The following is a 24,510-nucleotide window of genomic DNA, read 5'->3' as shown; positions in this document are numbered from 1 at the left end:
CTCCTCCCTCCATCCCTTCTTTCATTCATTCATTCCTTCCTGCTTCCCTTCCATCCTTCTCCTTCCCTCCTGCCTAACTCCCTCCTTCCTTCCTTTCCTTCCTTCCCTCCCTCCCTCCTTCTTTTCCTCCCTTCTTCCCTTCCTTCCTTCTTCCCTTCTCCCTAACTCCATCCATCCTTTCCTTCCTTCCCTCCCTCCCTTCCCTCCCTCCCTCCCATCCTTCCTTTTTCTTCTCCTTTCCTCCTCCCACCCTTCTCTCCCTCCCTTCTCTTCCTTCCTTCTTCCCCTCCCTCCCTTCTTTCCTCCCTTCTGTTCCTTCTCTTTCCCTACTCCCTCCCTCCTTGCTTTCCTTCCTTCCCTCCCTTCCTTCTTCCCTTCCTTTTCCTTCTCTTTCCCTCCTTTCCTTCCTTCCTTCCTTCCCTTCTTTCCTTCTCTCCCTCCCTTCTTTTCTCCTTCCCTACTCCCTTCCTTCCCTTCTTTCCTCCCTTCTTCCCTTCCTTTTCCTTCTCCTTTCCTATTCCCTCCCTCCTTCCCTTCCTCCCTTTTCTCCCTTCTTTTCCTCCCTTCTTCCCTTCCTTCCTTTTCCCCTTTATTCCTTCTCCTCCCTAACTCCCTCCATCCATCCTTTCTTTCCTTCCCCCTCTCTCACCTTCCCATCCTTCCTTTTCCTTCACCTTCCCTCCTCCTTCCCTTCACTCCCTCCCTTCTCTTCCTTCCTTCTTCCCCTCCCTCCTTTCTTCCTTCCATTGTTCCATTCCTTTTCCTTCTCCTTCCTTATTCCCTACTCCCTCCTTTCCTTCCTTGCTTCCTTCCCTCCCTCCCTTCCTTTTCCTTCTCTTTCCATCCCTCCCACCCTCCTTTCCTTCCTTCCTTCCTTCCTTCCTTCCTTCCTTCCTTCCCTCCTTTCTTACCTTCCTTCCCTCCCTCCTTCCCTCCATTCTTCCCTTCCTTCTCCTTCTCCTTTCCTATTCTCTCCCTCCCTTCTTCCCTTCCTTCTTCCCTTCCTTTTCCTTCTTTTTCCCTCCTTCCCTCTCTTCCTTCTTTCCTTCCTTCCCTAGGCCACTTTGAGTTTCCTCATGGAAATAAAAAGTGGGCTGTAAATAAACATCAGAAGAAGAAGAAGAAGGGTGCCCGTGGGATCCTCCTCCGTCGGAACAAACGCTAGGCATTCAGTCCTGGTCCCGGAAAGGGTGCCAGGGCCAGAGGTTGCTTTCCCAGCCTGAGCTCTTGGAACAGCTTGCCTTTTAGAATCATTTTCCCCGGGAATGTTTGTAAAACTGTGTTGTTTACTGTGAATGTTGCAGCAGAGAACATTCCCTTATTGGTAGGCCATATACTAAATAGTATATCTCTCTCTCTCGATTCGGAAGTGATATTTATAGGTGGCTGGGTTATTATTTTTCTTGCTTTCCTCCAGATCTTCCCCTCAGCCACACCTCTCTTGGCTTTGTGTGTGTGTGTGTGTGTGTGTGTTTTGGAGGCTGCTTTTGTGGCTCTGCTGGGGTAACTTGCATCTCCAAACAAAGACCAGGCTGATTGAGCAAACACTGGTTGAGATGTCCTTGCGCCTTGACGCTTTGGCTGCCCGAAATGGGAGGCAAAGCAAGGCAAGGGGCCGCCATCCGTGGTTGCCTGCAGCTGCGTTGTTGTTTCCATGAAGCCTTGTGTGTGTTGAAGTCTGCTTTTGTGGCTCTGCCGGGGTGACTTGCGTCTCCAAATGAGGACCAGGCTGATTGAACAAACCCTGGTTGAGATGTCCTTGTGCCTTTACACTTTGGCTACCCGAAATAGGAGGCAAAGCAAGGCAAGGGGCCGTTGTCGTCGTTGCCTGCAGCTGCGCTGTTGTTTCCATGAAGCCTTGTGTGTGTGTGTGTGTTGAAGTCTGCTTTTGTGGCTCTGCCAGGCGACTTGCATCTCCAAACGAGGACCAGGCTGATTGAGTAAACCCTGGTTGAGATGTCCTTGCGCCTTGACACTTTGGCTGCCCGAAATGGGAGGCAAGGCAAGGAAAAGGGCCGTTGTCATCGTCATTGCCTGCAGCCGCGCTGTTGTTTCCATGAAGCCTTGTGTGTGTGTGTTGATGTCTGCTTTTGTGGCTCTGCCAGAGCGACTTGCGTCTCCAAACGAGGACCAGGTTGATTGAGCAAACCCTGGTTGAGATGTCCTTGCACCGTGACACTTTGGCTGCCCGAAATGGGAGGCAAAGTAAGGCAAGGGGCTCTCGTTGTCGTGGTTGCCTGCAGCTGCGCTGTTGTTTCCATGAAGCCGGCTCCTTTCCTGATTGTCAGCCACTTTGCAATGAATGGAGGATTGATGAGGGACGTTGCCATGTTGGGGAGGGGGCTCGCACCCCTCCATAACGTTCCAAAGGGGCTTTCAGGGCTGTGTTTTGGTTGCCAGGGGAAGAGGCTGCCTTCCGTCTGGCAGGTCTTTGGGTGGAAGGAGCCACCAGGAGAAAGCCCCCCATGCAAGGCCTGTGCAACCGTCCTGGCTTCAGTGGCCAAGGTGTAATAGTGGTAGCCACACTTGCAGGACGAGAGGCTCATCCGGCCTTGCATTTGACAAAAAGGAGAGCCAATGAAGCTATTATGGAAGGCAAGGACCGGTAGTGTTTCCATTGCGAACCCTTTCCCATGTATGGGTTGTTGTTTTTTTCGTGTCACAACTACAAGTCGCTTCTGGTGTGAGAGAATTGCTTGTCTGCAAGGGCGTCGTCCAAGGGGACGTTGCCCGTATGTTTTGATTATTTGATGTAATAATAATAATAATAATAATGAAGAAGAAGAAGATGAACGTTTAATGGGGAAGAGCTGGAAGAGGAGGCTTCTCTCATGTCTTCACATGGGGAGCTAGAGCTGACACAGGGAGCTCATCCATGCTCTCTCTGGATTCGAATGTATGACCTGTTGGTCTTCAGTCCTGCCAGCACAAGGGTTTTAACCCATTGCGCCACACTGCCAGAGGCCAGAGTTCCTGGCACAGAGCCATAAAAAGCCCTTCAGAAGAATGATGATGATGATGATGATCATCATCATCTATATAAATAAAAACGTAATGTTCATTTGTGGGATTAACAGAACTCAAAAACCACTGAACGAATTGACACCAAATTTGGACACAAAACATCTAACAACCCAATGTATGTCCTTCACTAAAAAAAATGATTTTGTCATTTGGGAATTGTAGTTGCTGGGATTTATAGTTCGCCTACAATCAAAGAGTATTCTGAACCCCACCAATGATGGAATTGAACCAAACTTGGCACACAGAACTCCCATGACCAACAGAAAACACTAGAAGGGTTTAGGTAGGCATTGAGCTTGAGTTTGGGAGTTGTAGTTCACCTCCATCCAGAGAGCACTGTGGACTCAAAACAATGATGGATCTGGACCAAACTTGGCATGAATATTTCATATGCCCAACTAGGAACACAGATGGAGTTTGGGGGAAACAAACCTTGACATTTGGGAGTTGTAGTTACTGGGATTTATAGTTCCCGTACAATCAACACTGACAAAGAAACAACAAGAAATACTGTTTACCCACAAGCAGAAAGACATGACATAGATTAGAAACCCACACTTTCTCATTACTTTATTTTCCAGACCACCAGACTGGGCCACAGCAACACCTGGCAGGGGACCGCTTGTCACTCATAAAAACACTGGAAAACACAGTGGAAGAGACTTAAAAAGCCAAAAAAATAAAAATATATATTACAATGCATGCACACAACCACATATATACACAAAACACATGTACACAGACTGGGCCACAGCAACGTGTGCTAGGGGACGGCTAGTGCTCAATAAAACACACACGCATACACACACACATATATATATATTTGTGTGCATGCCCTTTGGAAGAAGCAGGGGCTTGGAGGGTGTTTCCCAGCTTGATGCTGAACGTTGGCACAAGCTTTGGAAGGGCTGGAGCTGGGAGGTGGCGCATGGCTCCCTGGTAGGGGGCTGCTTGGTGCAGGCTTGGGGGCAACGTGGCGAATCGAGAGGCTCTGTGTGTGTGTGTGTGTGTGTGTGTGTGTGTGTGTGTGTTTGTGGCTGGGCTGCTTTAGCGCAGAGCGGAGGGAGCCTGTGCTGCTGAGTCACTCCTTCCCAGCCGTCCCTCCATCCGCCCACAGCCATAGATTCCCCCTTGCTGTTTTCCTCCCGTCTGATCTGGCTCTTCTCTTTCTTCTTCTTCTCTTCCCCGAGTAACCCTTTCCTGGCTCCGCTTTGGGGGTGCCCGTGCCTCGGGGAGACAGGTGGGCCTTTGTCCATCTTGCAAGGCCACTGAATGGCCAAGCAGGAGGCAGAGGGAGGGAGGGTGGGTTTCTGGAGCACATGCTTCCTCAAGATGTACGCGATGAGCCCCCACGCTGTGCAACTTTGCAGCATCGGAATTGGTGCAGCCTTCCCATGGCAGCCCCCTCTTCCTCCTCCTTCTCCTCCCTTGTGAATGCATCTGCAGCAGCCTTCCAGGATGGGTTCGGGCCCAGGCTGTTTGAGAAACAACATCTCCACCTGCAAACCAGCACGAGCACTTCAATCAGCGGAGGAGGCCCTGCTCTCGGTCCTACTCCCATCTCAAGCACAATTGGTCGGAATGAGAGAAGGGGCCTTCTCCGGGGTGGCTCCCCACCTCTGGAACTCCCTCCCTAAGGAACTATTATTTATAGCATTTCCAGGCTATTTGGAAAACAACATCTCCACTTGCAAACCAGCACAAGCACTGCGATCAGCGGAGGAGGCCTTGCTCTCGGTCCCACTCCTGTCTCAAACACAATTGGTGGGAATGAGAGAAGGGGCCTTCTCCGGGGTGGCTCCCTGCCTCTGGAACTCACTCCCTAAGGAACTATTATTTATTATTTATAGCATTTCCAGGCTATTTGAAAAACAACATCTCTGCTTGCAAACCAGCACAAGCACTGCGATCAGCAGAGGAGGTCCTGCTCTCGGTCCCACCCCCATCTCAAGCGCAATTGGTGGGAATAAGAGAAGGGTCCTTCTCCATGGCCACTCTCCACCTCTGGAACTCCCACCCAATGAACGATTATTTATTATTTATAGCATTTCCAGGCTATTTGAAAAACAACATCTCCGCTTGCACTGAGATCAGCAGAGGAGGTCCTGCGCTCGGTCCCACCCCCATCTCAAGCGCAGTTGGTGGGATTGAGAGAAGGGGCCTTCTCTGTGGCCGCTCCCCATCTCTGGAACTCCCTCCTTAAGGAACTGTTATTTATTATTTATAGCATTTCCAGGCTGTTTGAGAAACCACATCTCCACTTGCACTGCAATCAGCGGAAGAGGCCCTGCTCTCAGTCCCACTCCCATCCCAAGCGCAGTTGGTCACATTGAGAGAAGAGTCCTTCTCCGTGGCTGCTCCCCGCCTCTGGAACTCCCTCCCCAAGGAACTATTCTTTATTATTTATAGCATTTCCAGACTATTTGAGAAACCACATCTCCGCTTGCACTGCGATCAGCGAAGGAGGCCCTGCTCTCAGTCCCACTCCCATGTCAAACACGATTGGTCGGACTGAGAGAAGGGGCCTTCTCCGTGGCTGCTCCACGCCTCTGGAACTCTCTCCCTAAGGAACTAAAAATGGCCCCCTCTCTCCTCTCCTTTAAAAAGCTATTAAAGACCCCGAGTCCCCTTTGGGATGAGAAGGGTGGAATATAAATAAATTGTTGTTGTTGTTGTTATTATTATTATTTGAAACACAACAAGATGAGTCCACAGCAGACACTCTGCTGGCTATTGAATTGGATCACACGTCGGACACTTCCCAAGTGTCTAGGACACTTTATTATTATTATAATTATCATAATTATATAATTATATATAATAATTATATGTAATTATAATAGAAATTAATATTATTATTAATTAATTTTTTATTATTATTTGTGCAATCTAGCTTATGGGGAGGAGGAGGATGGAGGAGGAGTATTAACATAGTCTTCTACACACATCCTTGCCTTGACATCCGATACCTTCCTCAGCCTGCTGGAGACAGTATTCCAGTGTAGAGTCAACCTCTCCCTTCGATTGTGGGGCGCAGAATTGGAGAAGAGACGATGCCTTCTGGTTGTCTGACTCCCCCATCTTCCAGCCTAGCTCTTCTTGGTCCATTGGCAGCACCAGTATGCAACGGGGACCCCAGTGGGACATTTTCACACGACATGGGACCTGTTTGGAGGACCCATAGAATCAAAGAGTTGGAAGAGACCTCCTGGGCCATCATCCAGTCCAACCCCATTCTGCCAAGAAGCAGGACAAGCACATTCAAAGCACCCCCAACAGATGGCCATCCAGCCTCTGCTTAAAAGCCTCCAAAGAAAGAGCCTCCACCACACTCCGAGGCAGAGAGTTCCACTGCTGAACAGCCCTTCTCACAGTCAGGAAGTTCTTCCTCATGTTCAGGTGGAATCTCCTTTCTTGTGGTTTGAAGCCATGGTTCCATTGCATCCTAGTCTCCACTGGGAAGCAGAAAGGAAGCCTGTTCCCTCCTCCCTATGACTTCCCCTCACATATTGATCCATGGCCCTCATCATGTCTCCTCTCAGCCTTCTCTTCTTCAGGCTAAACATGCCCAGCTCTTTAAGCTGCTCCTCATAGGGCTTGTTCTCCAGACCCTAGATTATTTCAGTCGCCGTCCTTTGGAAACATTCCACTTGTCAACATCTCCCTTCAATTGTGGTGCCCAGAATTGGACACAATATTCCAGGTGAAGTGGTCAGACCAAGGCAGAACAGAGCATGGGGAGCAGGACTTCTTCCCTGGATCTAGGCACTAGACTCCTCTTGAAGCAGGCCAACATTGATGCAGGCCCCAAACCCAACCTGGGCTAGATTTGGGATGCTTGCCCTTAGCTCCTGACCCAGTGTGCCTGGTGTCTTCTGTCCCCTTTAATCTGGCCCTGGCGGGTGAGAGTATCTCCTTTTGATGGATATGAGATAGTGATGTGTCCTGTCTTTATGTCAATGCGTATCTCCAGGTGCCAGGCAGCCTTTTGTTTGGGTTGTTGTAGGCTTTTTCGGGCTATATGGCCATGTTCTAGAGGCATTCTCTCCTGACATTTTGCCTGCATCTATGGCAAGCATCCTCAGAGGTAGCAAGGTCTGTTTGAACCAGGAAAATGGGTTTATATATCTGTGGAATGACCACAGTGGGACAAAGAACTCTTGTCTGCTGTAGCTAGGTGTGAATGTTTCAACTGACCACTTTGATTAGCATTGGATGGCCTTGCAGTGCCTTGGGCAATCTTTTGTTGAGAGGTGATTAGATGTCCACAGATATATTATTATTATTATTATTAATAATAATGTATTGTTGAAGGTTTTCATGGCCAGAATAACTGGGTTGTTGTAGGTTTTTTCGGGCTATATGGCCATGTTCTAGAGGCATTCTCTCCTGACGTTCCGCCTGCATCTATGGCAAGCATCCTCAGAGGTTGTGAGGTCTGTTGGAAGTAGGAAAAAGGGTTTATATATCTGTGGAATGACCGGGGTGGGACAAAGGACTCTTGTCTGTTGGAACTAGTGGTGAATGTTTCAACTGACCACCTTGATTAGCATTGGATGGCCTGGCAGTGCCTTGGGCAATCTTTTGTTGAGAGGTGATTAGATGTCCACAGATATATTAATATTATTATTATTATTAATAATAATAATAATAATAATGTATTGTTGAAGGTTTTCATGGCCGGAATCACTGGGTTGTTGTAGGTTTTTTCGGGCTATATGGCCATGTTCTAGAGGCATTCCCTCCTGACCTTTCGCCTGCACCTATGGCAAGCATCCTCAGAGGTTGTGTGGTCTGTTGGAACTAGGGAAAAGGGTTTATATATCTGTAGAATGACCAGGGTGGGACAAAGGATTCTTGTCTGCTGGAGCTAAGTGGGAATGTTTCAACTATTTTTTTTTTGTCGTGTCAGGAGCAGCTTGAGAAAGTTGCTTCTGTTGTGAGAGAATTGGCCGTCTTCAAGGACGTTGCCCAGGGGACATTGACCGGATGATTTGATGTTTTTATCATCCTTGTGGGAAGCTTTTCTCGTGTCCCCGCATGAGGAGCTGGAGCTGATAGAGGGAGCTCATCGCAGGTTCGAATCTCCCCTGATTCGAACCTGCGACTTGTCAGTCTTCAGTCCTGCCGGCACGGGGGGGTTTAACCCACTGCGCCACCGGGGGCTCCTAATGTTTCAACTGACCACCTTGATTAGTATTTGATGACCTGGCAGTGCCTGGGGCAATCTTTTGTTGAGAGGTGATTAGATGTCCTTGATAGTTTCCTCTCTGTTGTAATTTTTTGCTGTTGTAAGTTTTTTCATACTGGTAGCCTTTTGTTTACTCAGCCGCCTCTTCCTCTTCTCTTTCAGAGCTCCTATCCCATCTGGGAAGACTTCAACTCCAAGGCAACCAAGCTGCACTCTCAACTGCGGTGAGTTCCTTTACGCTTTGGGTCCGGCCGACATCCGCCGGGATTGCTGTGCCAGTTGTGTTATTGGCAAAACGTCCTTGTTGGGCTCTTGTCGTTGGGTTGTTTATGGTTTGGTTTTAACCACGTTCTGATGGTCAGGTGGGCAAGAGGACAATTTATTTATTTATTGATGACATTGATATGCCGCCCTTCTCACCCCGAAGGGGACTCAGAGCTGCTTACAAGTAAAAAGTAAATACAATATATTATATTATTACCATAGCACAATATTAATATTATATATTACACTAGCTGTACCCGGCCACACGTTGCTGTGGCCCAGTCTTTGTAGATGTGTTTTGAGTGTGTATATATTTGTGTTTATGAGTCTAAGTGTGTGTTTGCATATACTGTTTGGTTTTTTGGCTTTTTAAGTCCTATCCACTGCGTTTTTCAGTGTTTTTATGAGTGATGGTCACTCGTTGGCCTGATAGGTGTCTTGTGTCCAAATGTGGTGTCATTTCATCCAGTGGTTTTTGAGTTATGTTAATCCCACAAACAAACATTACATTTTTATTTATATAGATGGTCACTTGTAGGCCTGATAAGTGTATTTTTTTTTATTTCTCGTGTCAGGGCAGCCAGTCAGTTATATTACATTTCTAGCAGAACAAAGCAAACAAACAGGCAAAATACAAAATTTGTGAGTTTGGTAGTGGATTAAATGTCCTTTGACCAGTCTCTGGACCCTTGGAGTGCATCTGGTGTTGCCGCAAGAAAGTCCTCCCTTGTGCATCATGTGGCAGGGCTCAGGGTGCATTGCAGCAGGTGGTCAGTGGTTTGCTCCTCTCCACACTCGCATGTCGAGGATTCCACTGTGTAGCCCCATTCCTGAAGGTTGGCTCTGCATCTCGTGGTGCCCGAGCGCAGTCTGTTCAGCGCCTTCCAAGTCGCCCCGTCTTCTGTGTGCCCAGGAAGGAGTCTCTCATTTGGTATCAGCCAGGTTTGAGCCTGCCACTTTTGGACTCTTGCTTGCTGAGGTGTTCCAGCGAGTGTCTCTGTAGAGCTAAGAAAACTATTTCTAGATCTAAGTCGTTGACGTGCTGGCTGATACCCAAACAGGGGATGAGCTGGAGATGTCTCTGCCTTGGTCCTTTCACTATTGGCTGCTACTTCCCAGCAGATGTCAGGTGGTGCAATACCGGCTAAGCAGTGTAGTTTCTCCAGTGGCGCAGACACCCCGTGATAATGCGGCATGTCTCATTAAGAGCCACATCCACTGTTTGAGCGTTGTGAGATGTGTTCAACACTGGGCATGCATATTCAGCAGCAGAGTAGCATAGCGCAAGGGCAGATGCCTTCACTGTGTCTGGTTGTGATCCCCAGGTTGTATCAGTCAGCTTTCGTATGATGTTGTTTCTAGCATCCACTTTTTGCTTGATGTTCAGGCAATGCTTCTTGTAGGTCAGAGCACGGTCCAGAGTGACTCCTCCCAGGTATTTGGGTGCAATGCTGCAATGCTCCAGTGGGATTCCTTCCCAGGTGATCCTCAGAGCTCGGGATGGTTCTCTGTTCTTAAGGTGAAAGGCACATGTCTGTGTTTTAGATGGGTTAGGGATCAGCTGGTTTTCCCTGTAATAGGCAGTAAGAGCACCTAGAGCTTCAGAAAGCTTCTGTGAAGGGAAACTTCTGGTGAAGGAAAGCTTCTGTGGATGGATGGTATTCTTGAAGTGACTGGCTTGACTCTTAAAGAGACCCTGGGGGTGGTGATGGCCGACAGGGAGCTCTGGCGTGGGCTGGTCCATGAGGTCACCTAGAGAAGAGAATGATGCTGGGGGAAATGGAAGGCAAAAGGAAGAGGGGCCGAGCAAGGGCAAGATGGATGGATGGCATCCTTGAAATGACTGGCTTGACCTTGAAGGAGCTGAGGGTGGCCAAGGCCAACAGGGACCTCGCGTGAGCTGGTCCATGAGGTCACCTAAAGAAGACAATGATGCTGGGGGAAATGGAAGGAAAAAGGAAGAGGGGCCGAGCAAGGGCAAGATGGGCTTGTTCTCCAGACCCTTGATCCTTTGCATCGCCCTCTTCCTCTGGGCACATTCTAGCTTGGATATGGAGCTGGATGTTCCTTGTTCTCGGTCCCTCCTCCATCTCCTCTTCCTCCTCCTCCTCTTGTTCTTCTTCCTCTTTCTCCTTCTTCTCTACCTTCCTCTTCTTCTTCCTCCACCTCGGCTTTTCCTCCTCTTCTTCCTCTTCTTCATTGTTGTCCACCACCAATGAGGTAAGTCGCCCTCCTCCTCCTCCTCCTCTTCTTCCTCCTCTTGCTGCTCTTCCTCCTCCTCTTGTTCTTCTTCCTCTTTCTCCTTCTCCTCTTCCTTCCTCTTCCTTCCTTCTTCATTGTTGTCCACCACCCATGAAATACGTCCTCCTCCTCCTCTTCTTCCTCCTCTTCTGCTCTTCCTCCTCCTCTTGTTCTTCTTCTTCCTCTTTCTCCTTCTCTTCCTTCCTCCTCTTCTTCATTGTTGTCCACCACCCATGAGGTACGTCCTCCTCCTCCTCTTCTTCCTCCTCTTCTGCTCTTCTTCCTCTTTCTCCTTCTCTTCCTTCCTCTTCTTCTTCATTGTCGTCCACCACCCATGAGGTACGTCCTCCTCCTATTCTTCCTCCTCTTGCTCCTCTTCCTCCTCCTCTTGTTCTTCTTCCTCTTTCTCCTTCTCCTCTTCCTTCCTCCTCTTCTTCATTGTCGTCCACCACCCATGAAATACGTCCTCCTCCTCCTCTTCTTCCTCCTCTTCTGCTCTTCCTCCTCCTCTTGTTCTTCTTCTTCCTCTTTCTCCTTCTCTTCCTTCCTCCTCTTCTTCATTGTTATCCACCACCCATGAGGTACGTCCTCCTCCTATTCTTCCTCCTCTTGCTCCTCTTCCTCCTCCTCTTGTTCTTCTTCCTCTTTCTCCTTCTCTTCCTTCCTCCTCTTCTTCATTGTTGTCCACCACCCATGAGGTACGTCCTCTTCCTCCTCTTCTGCTCTTCCTCCTCCTCTTGTTCTTCTTCTTCCTCTTTCTCCTTCTCTTCCTTCCTCCTCTTCTTCATTGTTGTCCACCACCCATGAGGTACGTCCTCCTCCTCCTCTTCTTCCTCCTCTTCTGCTCTTCTTACTCTTTCTCCTTCTCTTCCTTCCTCTTCTTCTTCATTGTCATCCACCACCCATGAGGTACGTCCTCCTCCTATTCTTCCTCCTCTTGCTCCTCTTCCTCCTCCTCTTGTTCTTCTTCCTCTTTCTCCTTCTCTTCCTTCCTCCTCTTCTTCATTGTTGTCCACCACCCATGAGGTACGTCCTCTTCCTCCTCTTCTGCTCTTCCTCCTCCTCTTGTTCTTCTTCTTCCTCTTTCTCCTTCTCTTCCTTCCTCCTCTTCTTCATTGTTGTCCACCACCCATGAGGTACGTCCTCCTCCTCCTCTTCTTCCTCCTCTTCTGCTCTTCTTACTCTTTCTCCTTCTCTTCCTTCCTCTTCTTCTTCATTGTCATCCACCACCCATGAGGTACGTCCTCCTCCTATTCTTCCTCCTCTTGCTCCTCTTCCTCCTCCTCTTGTTCTTCTTCCTCTTTCTCCTTCTCTTCCTTCCTCCTCTTCTTCATTGTTGTCCACCACCCATGAGGTACGTCCTCTTCCTCCTCTTCTGCTCTTCCTCCTCCTCTTGTTCTTCTTCTTCCTCTTTCTCCTTCTCTTCCTTCCTCCTCTTCTTCATTGTTGTCCACCACCCATGAGGTACGTCCTCCTCCTCCTCTTCTTCCTCCTCTTCTGCTCTTCTTACTCTTTCTCCTTCTCTTCCTTCCTCTTCTTCTTCATTGTCATCCACCACCCATGAGGTACGTCCTCCTCCTATTCTTCCTCCTCTTGCTCCTCTTCCTCCTCCTCTTGTTCTTCTTCCTCTTTCTCCTTCTCCTCTTCCTTCCTCCTCTTCTTCATTGTCGTCCACCACCCATGAAATACGTCCTCCTCCTCCTCTTCTTCCTCCTCTTCTGCTCTTCCTCCTCCTCTTGTTCTTCTTCTTCCTCTTTCTCCTTCTCTTCCTTCCTCCTCTTCTTCATTGTTATCCACCACCCATGAGGTACGTCCTCCTCCTCCTCTTCTTCCTCCTCTTCTGCTCTTCTTACTCTTTCTCCTTCTCTTCCTTCCTCTTCTTCTTCATTGTCATCCACCACCCATGAGGTACGTCCTCCTCCTATTCTTCCTCCTCTTGCTCCTCTTCCTCCTCCTCTTGTTCTTCTTCCTCTTTCTCCTTCTCTTCCTTCCTCCTCTTCTTCATTGTTGTCCACCACCCATGAGGTACGTCCTCTTCCTCCTCTTCTGCTCTTCCTCCTCCTCTTGTTCTTCTTCTTCCTCTTTCTCCTTCTCTTCCTTCCTCCTCTTCTTCATTGTTGTCCACCACCCATGAGGTACGTCCTCCTCCTCCTCTTCTTCCTCCTCTTCTGCTCTTCTTACTCTTTCTCCTTCTCTTCCTTCCTCTTCTTCTTCATTGTTGTCCACCACCCATGAGGTACGTCCTCTTCCTCCTCTTCTGCTCTTCCTCCTCCTCTTGTTCTTCTTCTTCCTCTTTCTCCTTCTCTTCCTTCCTCCTCTTCTTCATTGTTGTCCACCACCCATGAGGTACGTCCTCCTCCTCCTCTTCTTCCTCCTCTTCTGCTCTTCTTACTCTTTCTCCTTCTCTTCCTTCCTCTTCTTCTTCATTGTCATCCACCACCCATGAGGTACGTCCTCCTCCTATTCTTCCTCCTCTTGCTCCTCTTCCTCCTCCTCTTGTTCTTCTTCCTCTTTCTCCTTCTCCTCTTCCTTCCTCCTCTTCTTCATTGTCGTCCACCACCCATGAAATACGTCCTCCTCCTCCTCTTCTTCCTCCTCTTCTGCTCTTCCTCCTCCTCTTGTTCTTCTTCTTCCTCTTTCTCCTTCTCTTCCTTCCTCCTCTTCTTCATTGTTATCCACCACCCATGAGGTACGTCCTCCTCCTCCTCTTCTTCCTCCTCTTCTGCTCTTCTTACTCTTTCTCCTTCTCTTCCTTCCTCTTCTTCTTCATTGTCATCCACCACCCATGAGGTACGTCCTCCTCCTATTCTTCCTCCTCTTGCTCCTCTTCCTCCTCCTCTTGTTCTTCTTCCTCTTTCTCCTTCTCTTCCTTCCTCCTCTTCTTCATTGTTGTCCACCACCCATGAGGTACGTCCTCTTCCTCCTCTTCTGCTCTTCCTCCTCCTCTTGTTCTTCTTCTTCCTCTTTCTCCTTCTCTTCCTTCCTCCTCTTCTTCATTGTTGTCCACCACCCATGAGGTACGTCCTCCTCCTCCTCTTCTTCCTCCTCTTCTGCTCTTCTTACTCTTTCTCCTTCTCTTCCTTCCTCTTCTTCTTCATTGTCATCCACCACCCATGAGGTACGTCCTCCTCCTATTCTTCCTCCTCTTGCTCCTCTTCCTCCTCCTCTTGTTCTTCTTCCTCTTTCTCCTTCTCCTCTTCCTTCCTCCTCTTCTTCATTGTCGTCCACCACCCATGAGGTACGCCGTCCTCGTCCTCCTCCTTCTCCTCCTCCTCTTTGCCTTCTTCTTCCCTTCTTCTTTGCTTGTGCTCCTGACCCTTGGTGGGGCCTGAAAGGCTCCCTTGTCTCCTTCCTTTCCCAACTTGGCTGCTGGCACGGTGCGCTCCCTCTTCCTCTCCCAATGCGCCTTTGTGCGGGCTGGGAAGAGGGAGGAAAAGAGGGTTTCCTCTTCCTTTATGCGCTCCCACGCACAGCCCTCCTCTCCTCCCTGCATCCGATTGCCTGGGTCCCTCTCTCTCACTCAGGAAAGGGGGCTCCCAGGGGGCACCTAGTCCACCCCATGCCCAGGGACCCTGCAGCCCCTCGCAGTCAAGGAACCCTTTATTATACCTTGCTTTTTCTTTCCACAAGGAAACCCAAGCAAAGGTGGGGCAAGCTGTTTCCTCCTGCCTTGGACAGAGGCCTTAACCAGGTGTGAGCCAACTTTGGCCTTCCGGGTGTTTTGGACTCCAACTCCCACCATTCCTAACAGCCGATAGGCTGTTAGGAATGGTGGGAGTTGGAGTCCAAAACACCCGGAAGGCCAAAGTTGGCCCAGGCCTGCTTTAAAGGTCCAGGTTGGTGTGCGGAAGGTGTGAATGAGGGGGTGGAACTCCTGCAAAGCTTTCCTGAGTCTGCAATTGAGCAAAAGCAAAGTCTGCTGCGTCAGTCGTATTGAAAGCACCCGTCAGGAGCGAGGGATTGCTGTTTGCAAACTGTGCCGGTGCCGCCCAGGCGTTCTCACGGGAATCCCGCCACCTCCGCCTTGCAAGGTGTTTGAGGGGGCGGCCGGGAAGGCCTCTCGCTTGGGATTCCCGAGCACTTTGCAGAGTTTGCGGTGGCTCAGCCGGCTTCTCTTCCGGCTCGGCCTCCCTTTTCTGCCGATTTTGGGCTTGTTGAGTCTGAGGGAATCCCGCAGAGAAAGAACCTCGCCACCCAGCCTTTTTGGAGCCATTCCCTCAGTTACCAATGTTGACCAGACTGGCTGGAAAATGCCCCCCAGCCTCTCTAATACACACATGAAATCATGCCTTCTCCCATGACAAATACTCAAGATGCCAAAATATGAACACTGATGTGGTTTGGGGGAAATAGACCTTGATATTTGGGAGTTGTGGTTCACCTACATCCAGAGAGCACTGTGGACGCAAACAATGATGGATCTGCACCAAACTTGGAACAAATACTCAATATGCCCAAATGGGAACACTAGTGGAGTTTGGGGGAAATAGACCTTGATATTTGGGAGTTGTAGTTCACCAAACTTGGCACACAGAACTCCCATGACCAACAGAAAATACTGGAAGGGTTTGGTGGGCATTGACCTTGAGTTTGGGAGTTGTAGTTCACCTACATCCAGAGAGCAGTGTGGACTCCAACAATGATGGATCTGGATCAAACTTGACACGAATGCTCAATATGCCCAAATGTGAACACTGGTGGAGTTTGGGGGAAATAGTCCTTGATATTTGGGAGTTGTAGTTCACGTACATCCAGACAGTACTGTGGACTCAAACAAAGATGGATCTGCACCAAACTTGGAACAAATACTCAATATGCCATAATGTGAACACTGGTGGAGTGTGGGGGAAATAGACCTTGATATTTGGGAGTTGTAGTTGCTGGGATTTATAGTTCACCTACAATCAAAGAGCATTCTGAACTCCACCAATGATGAAATTGAACCCAACGTGGCATATAGGACTCCCGTGACCAACTAGAAGGGTTTGGTGGTCATTGACCTTGAGTTTGGGAGTTGTAGTTCACCTACATCCAGAGAGCACTGTGGACTCAAACAATGATGGATCTGGATCAAACTTGACATGAATGCTCAATATGCCCACACTAGTCGAGTTTGGGGAAAATAGACCTTGATATTTGGGAGTTGTAGTTGCTAGGATTTATAGTTCACCTCCAATCAAAGAGCATTATGAACTCCACCAATGATGGAATTGAACCAAACTTGGCACACAGAACTCCCATGACCAATAGAAAATACTGGAAGGGTTGGGTGGGCATTGACCTTGAGTTTGGGAGTTGTAGTTCACCTACATCCAGAGAGCACTGTGGACTCAAATGATGGATCTGGACCAAACTTGGAAGAAATACTCAATATGCCCAAATGTGAACACTGGTTGAGTTTGGGTGAAATAGATCTTGATATTTGGGAGTTGTAATTGCTGGGATTTATAGTTCACCTACAATCAAAGAGCATTCTGAACTCCACCAGTGATGAAATTGAACCGTGGTATATAGAACTCCCACGTGCAACAGAAAATACTAGAAGGGTTTTGGTGGGCATTGACCTTGAGTTTGGGAGTTGTAGTTCACCTACATTCAGAGAGCACTGTGGACTCAAACAATGATGGATCTGGATCAAACTTGACACGATTGCTCAATATGCCCAAATGTGAACACTGATGGAGTTTGGGGAAAATAGACCTTGATATTTGGAAGTTGTAGTTGCTGGGATTTATAGTTCACCTACAATCAAAGAGCATTCTGAACCCCACCAACGATGGAACTGAACCAAACTTGGCACACAGAACTCCCCTGACCAAGAGAAAATACTGGAAGGGTTTGATGGGCATTGACCTTGAGTTTGGGAGTTGTAGTTCACCTACATCCAGAGAGCACTGTGGACTCAAACAATGATGGATGTGGACCAAACTTGGAACAAATTCTCAATATGCCCAAATGTGAACACTGGTGGAGTTTGGGGGAAATAGACCTTGATATTTGAGAGTTGTAGTTCACCTCCATCCCGAGAGTACTGTGGACTCAAACAATGATGGATCTGGATCAAACTTGACAAGAATGCTCAATATGCCCAAATGTGAACACTGGCAGAGTTTGGGGGAAATAGACCTTGATATTTGGGAGTTGTAGTTGCTGGGATTTATAGTTAACCTCATCAATGACAGAATTAAGCCAAACTTCCCACACAGAACCTGCATGACCAACAGAAAATATTGTGTTTTCTGATTATCTTTGTCAACCCTTCTGCCACCCCCCCCCCATGGCCCCCCTCCGGGGTCTCGACCCCCAGGTTGAGAAACACTGTCCTAATTGGTTCTGTAATTTATTTTTTATCTATTCGTCGTGTCAGGACAACCAGTCAAATTATATTACATTTCTAACAGAACAAAGCAAACAAACAGACAAAATACAAAGTCTGTGAGTTTGGTAGTTGATTAAAGGTCCTTTGACCAGTCTCTGGCCACTTGGAGTGCTTCCGGTGTTGCCGCAAGAAGGTCTTCCCTTGTGCATCATGTGGTGGGGCTCAGGTTGCATTGCAGCAGGTGGTCAGTGGTTGGCTCTTCTCCGCACTCGCATGTCGTGGACTCCACTTTGTGGCCCAATTTCTTGAGGTTGGCTCTGCATCCCGTGGTGCCAGAGCGCAGTCTGTTTAGCGCCTTCCAAGTCTGTGTGCCCAGGAAGGGGGAGTCTCTCATTTGGTATCAGCCATGGCTTGAGGTTCTGGGTTTGGGCCTGCCACTTTTGGACTCTCGCTTGCTGAGGTGTTCCAGCGAGTATCTCTGTAGATCTTAGAAAACTATTTCTAGATTTAAGTCGTTGGCGTGCTGGCTGATACCCAAACAGGGGATGAGATGGAGATGTCTCTGCCTTGGTCCTTTCACTATTGGCTGCTCCTTCCCGGCGGATGTCAGGTGGTGCAATACCGGCTAAGCAGTGTAATTTCTCCAGTGGTGTGGGGCGCAGACACCCCGTGATAATGCGGCATGTCTCATTAAGAGCCACATCCACTGTTTTAGTGTGGTGAGATGTGTTCCACACTGGGCATGCGTACTCAGCTGCAGAGTAGCATAGCGCAAGGGCAGCTGTCTTCACTGTATCTGGTTGTGATCCCCAGGTTGTGCCACTCAGCTTTCGTATGATATTATTTCTAGCACCCACTTTTTGCTTGATGTTCAGGCAATGCTTCTTGTAGGTCAGAGCACGGTCCAGAATGACTCCCAGGTATTTGGGTGCAATGCTAGGCTCCCGTGGGATTACTCCCCAGGTAATAATCCTCAGAGCTCAGGATGCTTGTCTTTTCTTAAGGTGCAAGGCACATGTCTGTGTTGGGAATTAGCTAGTTTTCCCTGTAGTAGGCAGTTAGAGCACTTAGAGCTTCGGAGAGCTTCTGTTCAACCATCTCAAAGCTCCCTGCTTGAGCGGTGATGGCACGATCATCAGCATAGATGAAGCTCTCTGTCCCTTCTGGCAGTGGCAGGTCGTTTGTGTAGATGTTGAACGTGGATGGAGCAAGCACGCTCCCCGGAGGCAGGCCCTTCTTCTGTTTCCGCCATCCGCTCCTCTGGCCCTGGAACTCAACAAAAAAGCTCCTGTTTTGTAGCAGGTTTCCTATGAGGCGGGGGAGGTGGTTGTCCTTTGTGATGTTATACATTTTTCTCAGGAGAAGGCAGCAGTGGTTCACAGTATCATAGGCTGCTGACAGGTCTTATAGTTTGTGACTCTCTTGTTTACAAAAACCAAAGTGGAAAGTGAATTCCGTTTCTGAAGCATCGTGTGAATGAAATGTGCCTTTCCTGTGTCCGGCATGATTATTACGGAAAGCAAGTTGTATTTATTTATTATTTACAGTATTTGTATACCTCACTTCTCACCCCGAGGGGGACTCAAAGCAGTTTGCAAACGGCTGAAGTGTCTGTCATGTTTTTCCCTGGAAAAGGACACCCCAAATTGGGGTTCGGCTCCCCCGCCCCTTTCTGACCTTTATCCCCTTTCTCGTTTCCCATCAGGACGACCGTTCTGGCCGCGGTGGCCTTCCTGGACGCTTTCCAGAAAGTGGCAGACATGGCCACCAACACCAGAGGTGAGGCCAGCGCCTGGCAAGACATGCGCTCTCCATCTGACACACATGGCCAGTGGCTGCCGTATGAAGGAGGGAGGGAGGGAGGGAGCGCGCAAAGCCAGATCTGTGGAAATGGGTCACGGCGCGTTTGTCCCCAGGCGGCCAGATCGCTTCGCGCGGATTAGTCGAGCCCCATGACGCCCTCCACATTCCCACTTGGCCTCCAAAGGAGGAAGGGAATGATACTGCTCCATCTGCTGAATAGACGTAAACGGAGGACCTGGGAGAGCAGGCACCCCCACTTCCTGGGGAGGGGGGGAAGAGGGGCTCTTTAGGGCCTGTAACAACAGCCACCGACAACACACAGTACAGGCCGTCCCCAGGATACAGGCACCCAACTTACAAATGACTCACAGTAAAGAATAGGGATGGACTGGATGGCCTTTGGGGATCCCTTCCAAGTCAACGATACTATATCTTATATCTCCCCAGCACCAACTGTCTCCTGTGCTATTCTAATGATATAATGTAATATAATATATTGTACATACATATCATATTTATAATATTACAATGTAATGCAATTTATTTATTTATCGTGTCAGGGGCAACCAGACAATTGTATTACATTTCTAACAGAACAAAACAAACAAACAGACAAAACACAAAATTTGCAAGTTTGGTAGTGGATGAAATGTCCTTTGACCAGTCTCTGGTCCCTTGGAGTGCCTCTGGTGTTGCCGCAAGAAGCTCCTCCCTTATGCATCATGTGGCAGGGCTCAGGTTGCATTGCAGCAGGTGGTCAGTGGTTTGCTCTTCTCCACACTCGCATGTCGAGGATTCTGCTTTGTGGCCCCATTTCTTGAGGTTGGCTCTGCATCTGGTGGTGCCAGAGCACAGTCTGTTCAGCGCCTTCCAAGTCGCCCAGTCTTCTGTGTGCCCAGGAATGAGTCTCTCATTGTGTATCAGTTCTGGGTTTGAGCCTGCCACTTTTGGACTCTTGCTTGCTGAGGTGTTCCAGCAAGTGTCTCTGTAAATCTTAGAAAACTATTTCTTGATTTAAGTTGTTGACGTGCTGGCTGATACCTGACATACAGACAGATTCAGCTTGGGAATGGGCCTTCAGACCCACTTGGGGAATGCCTGTAATGGTTGGAGGGATTCATTCCCTTGATGGCTTGTCTGCAATTTCCCGCTGTAATGAATTGATTCTGCCTTGCCTGCCCAGTGTTTTGCAGCATGTTTTCGCTGACGGATTCCCCTTCCTTCCTTCCTTCCTTCCTTCCTTCCTTCCTTCCTTCCTTCCTTCCTTCCTTCATGCTTAGTTATTGATGTTATGCGTTTACCATCCTGTATGTTCATGCGCATGGCCCAGTCTGTATGAAAATGGCAAATGGCAGAAATAAAATAGCAAGTGGGTCATGCCAGGAAGGGAATGCTCAAGATCCTGCAAGGAGAAAGACTCCCGCAATACATGGAGCAAGAGTTGCCAGATGTTCAAGCTGGGTTTAGAAAAGGCAGAGGAACCAGAGACCAGATTGCCAATCTCCGGATGCTGGAGAATGGAGAAAGGCAGGGAGTGTCAGAAAAACATCTGCTTCTGCTTCATTGACTCTTCTAAAGCCTTTGACTGTGTGGATCATCATAAATGGTGGCAAGTTCTTGGTGGGATGGGCATCCCAAGCCCCCTTCCCTCTCTCCTGAGGAATCTGTCCAAGGACCAAGTAGCAACAGTCAGAACTGACCACGGAACAGGAGACGGGTTCCAGATTGGGAAAGGCGTACGGCAAGGCTGCATCCTCTCACCCAACCTTTTAAACGTGTATGCAGAACACATCATGCGAGGATGTGCGGGGCTCGATGAATGCAAGGCTGGGGTGAAAATTGCTGGAAGAAACATTCACAACCTCAGATATGCAGACGACACCACTCTGATGGCCGAAAGCGAGGAGGAGCTGAGGAGCCTTCTAATCCAGGTGGAAGAAGAAAGCGCAAAAGCCGGGTTGCAGCTAAACGTCAAAAAAACCAAGATTATGGCAACAAGAATGACTGACAACTGGAAAATTGTGGAGGCCGGGACAGGGTTTGTATTCCTAGGTGCAAAGATGAGTGCAGATGCAGACTGTGGCCAGGAAGTCAGGAGACGCTTCCTTCTTGGGAGGAGAGCAATGTCCAGTCTCGATCAAAGAGTGAAGAGTAGAGACATCAGACTGGCAACCAAGATCCATTGCCTAGTCCAAGCCATGGTCTTCCCTGTAGTAGTCACCTACGGATGTGAGAGCTGGACCTGAGGGAAGGCTGAGCGACGGAAGAGAGATGCTTTTGAGCTGTGGTGGTGGAGGAAAGTTCTGAGAGTGCCTTGGACTGCGAGAAGATCCAACCAGTCCATCCTCCAGGAAAGAAAACCCAACTGCTCATTGGAGGGAAGGCTAGTAGAGGCCAAGATGAAGTCCTTTGGCCACATCATGAGGAGAAAGGAAAGCTTGAAGAAAGGAATGATGCTGGGGAAAATGGAAGGAAAAAGGAAGAGAGGCCGACCAAGGGCAAGGTGGATGGACGGCATCCTTGAAGTGACTGGACTGACCTTGAAGGAGACCCTGGGGGTGGGGACAGCCGACAGGGAGCTCTGGCGTGGGCCGGTCCATGAGGTCACAAAGAGTCAGAAACAACTGAATGAATGAACAACAACAAATGTTCATGCGCATGGCCCAGTCTGTATGCAAATGGCAAATGGCAGAAATAGAATAGCAGGTGGGTCATTCCAGAGCTTGGGAATGGGACAAACCCCTTTTCTAGTTTGAGTGCATTTGGGGCGTTGCAGCCTTTCCAAGCTTGCAGGGTTTGTCCTCTGGTGGGAACCCACTCCTCAAAAAGGTGGGCCCGATCCAGATGCCCGCCATCTGTCCTCCTCATGAGTGGGAAGGAAAGCAGTGGATTAGCCGTGCAAAGGATGAGCCCCGCAAGGAGACCCTCTGCCCTCTTTGAGGGGGGTGGGATTGGCCCCTCGGTGGTCCGCCCTCCCAAGGCTGATCCCTCTTAATCCACAATAGAGGACTCCAAAGGACGGACAGGGCCAGCACCACGACTTACCCTATTGACTCAGTCATTGAATCTAACGCACACTTCCATTTGCAAAACCACAAAACCAAAAAAAGGATTTCCCGGCAAACGTAATGAGCAGCAGCAAAAAAATTGCACTCTTTATAATTTGAGCAAAAAAAGAAGTATGCATGCATAATTGCTACTTGATGAGAATTCCTTCTTCTGAAACAAAAGTGTTAGGACACCAAAGCTTCCTGTAATGGAAAAGAAGGCCTTTGGTGCATCTCTGCTGCAGAATGAGTCCACCTCAACCGCCCTGGCTCAATGCTATGGGATTATGGTGCCTCACCAAACTACAAATCCCAGCATTGCATAGCATTGACTCAGGTGATGTCCAAGGAGCTCCAGGTGCAGCTCCTGAAGCGGCTTCCCCTTTTGCACGAAGATGGCCATATGATGCAAATATAGCGTGCACCCTATTTTTGGGAATGCAATGTTAGCCCCAAAGGATGACCATTAATTAAAGTAAAGGCTTCCCCTTGGCATTCAGTCTAGTTGTGTCCAACCCCAGGACTCTGGTGCTCATCTCCATTTCTAAGACAAAGAGCCGGCATTGTCCATAGACACCTCCAAGGTCATGTGGCCACTGGCAGGACTGTATGGAGCACGATTACCTATCGATCTACTTATACTTGCATGTTTTTGAACTGCTAGGTGCGCAGGAGCTGGGACTAACAGCGGGTGCTCACCCCCGCTCCCCGGATTTGAATCACAGACCTTTTGGTCATAAAGTTCAGCAGCTCAGCGTTTTAACCCTCTGCACCACTGGGGACTCACCTATAGCCATTGCAAAAAAATAATGTTCTTCTACCAGCTAATGTTTTCAAACTGCTAGGTTGGCAGAAGCTGAGACTAACAGCGGGAGCTCACCCCCACTCTGCAGATTTGAACCACCAACCTTTTGGTCAGTAAGTTCAGCAGCTCAGCGGTTTAACCCGCTGCACCACTGGGGGCTCACCGAAAGCAACGATAGCCATTGCAAAAAAAAAATAATGTTCTTCTACTAGCTAATGTTTTCAAACTGCTAGGTTGGCAGAAGCTGCGGCTAACAGCGGGAGCTCACCCCACTCCGCAGATTTGAACCACCGACCTTTTGGTCAGCAAGTTCAGCAGCTCAGCGGTTTAACCCGCTGCACCACTGGGGGCTCACCAAAAGCAATGATAGCCATTGCAAAAAAATTAATGTTCTTCTACCAGCTAATGTTTTCAAACTGCTAGGTTGGCAAAAGCTGGGGCTAACAGCGGGAGCTCACCCTGCTGCCCGGATTTGAACTGTTGGCCTTTTGGTCAGCAAGTTCATCAGCTCAGTTGTTTAACCTGCTGCACCACTGGGGGCTCACCAAAAGCAACTATAGCCATTGCAAAAAGAAATGTTCTTCTACCAGCTGATGTTTTCAAACTGCTAGGATGGCAGAAGCTGGGACTAACAGCGGGAGCTTACCCTGCTCCCCGGATTCGAACCACCGACCTTTCGGTCAGCAAGTTCAGCAACTCAGCAGTTTAACCCGCTGTGCCATCAGATCTCCAGGTGTGCATTAGAGTCAAGTAAATAAGGCACATCATGGCGTCGGACCTGTCCGTCCTTCGGAGTCCTCCTGAGACAGCCGTCTTTTTGGGATGAGTGGCTACTCTCTTTCCTGTCCTGGAAACCCCCACAACATAGGGGCACCCCAAAAACTTCCCTGTTAATTACTTACATGTGTGTGTGTGTGTATGTATATATATGTATATGTATGTGTGTATATGTATGTGTGTGTATATATATACACACACACATACATACACACACACACATATATATATACAGGCTGTTCCCGAGTTACAAACATTTGACTGACAAATGACTCCTAGTTAAGGACAGGGCTGGACTGGATGGCCTTTGGGGTTCCCTTCCAAATCTTTAATACTATGCCTATCTCTCATAAATATATATATTCTCTCTCTCTCACACACACACACACACACACATATACAGGCTGTTCCTGAGTTACAAACATTTGACTGACAAATGACTCCTAGTTAAGGACGGGGCTGGACTGGATGGCCTTTGGGGGTCCCTTCCAAATCTTTAATACTATGCCTATCTCTCATAAATATATATATTCTCTCTCTCTCACACACACACATATATACAGGCTATTCCCGAGTTGCAAACATTCAACTGACAAATGACTCCTAGTTAAGGACGGGGCTGGACTGGATGGCCTTTGGGGGTCCCTTCCAAATCTTTGATACGATGCCTATTCAGAAATAAAGAAAGCAGATCAGAAATCACATGGACTCAAAAGCAAATGTGTGTAATGCATCTTGCTCGCACGAAGCAGCTGCGTAGCCGGCTCAAAGGCAGCAAAAGTCATAGAAATGAGAAGTGCTGAGAAGCCAGTTTGAAGAATACAGGCCACTCAAAGGAAGCAGCTGCCTCACTTGTCCCTGCAACACGACACGAAACGGCGTCAAGCAAACCCAGCAACCTCTTTGTGCCTCTGTTTTGGTGGGTTTCCACCCACTGCTTCAAATGAACTGCCCATGCCTTTCCATCCCTGCATGCCTCTGTCCATGGCATTCATCGACCTTGCAAAGGCATTTGACACCGTGAATGGCAGCGCTCTCT

The 24,510-nt window shown here is 48.7% G+C and overlaps 1 protein-coding gene across 4 annotated transcripts in view; it reads left to right on the top strand.

The window, feature by feature from the left end:
• MTSS2 (MTSS I-BAR domain containing 2) overlaps window positions 1-24,510 on the top strand; it is a 69,022-nt gene that overhangs the window by 10,247 nt on the left and 34,265 nt on the right. For all 4 annotated transcript variants that reach the window (XM_067470901.1, XM_067470900.1, XM_067470899.1 and 1 more), the window contains exons 2-3: window positions 8,378-8,439; window positions 18,745-18,818. In XM_067470901.1, coding sequence (XP_067327002.1) covers window positions 8,378-8,439; window positions 18,745-18,818 — 136 coding nt within the window. The remainder of the gene's footprint in view (window positions 1-8,377; window positions 8,440-18,744; window positions 18,819-24,510) is intronic.

The sequence above is a fragment of the Anolis sagrei genome, chromosome 8 (genome assembly GCF_037176765.1).
Source record: "Anolis sagrei isolate rAnoSag1 chromosome 8, rAnoSag1.mat, whole genome shotgun sequence".
Classification (NCBI taxonomy): Eukaryota; Metazoa; Chordata; class Lepidosauria; order Squamata; family Dactyloidae; genus Anolis; species Anolis sagrei.
Note: the sequence above shows the minus strand (reverse complement) of the source record. Positions and strands in the feature narration are given on the sequence as shown.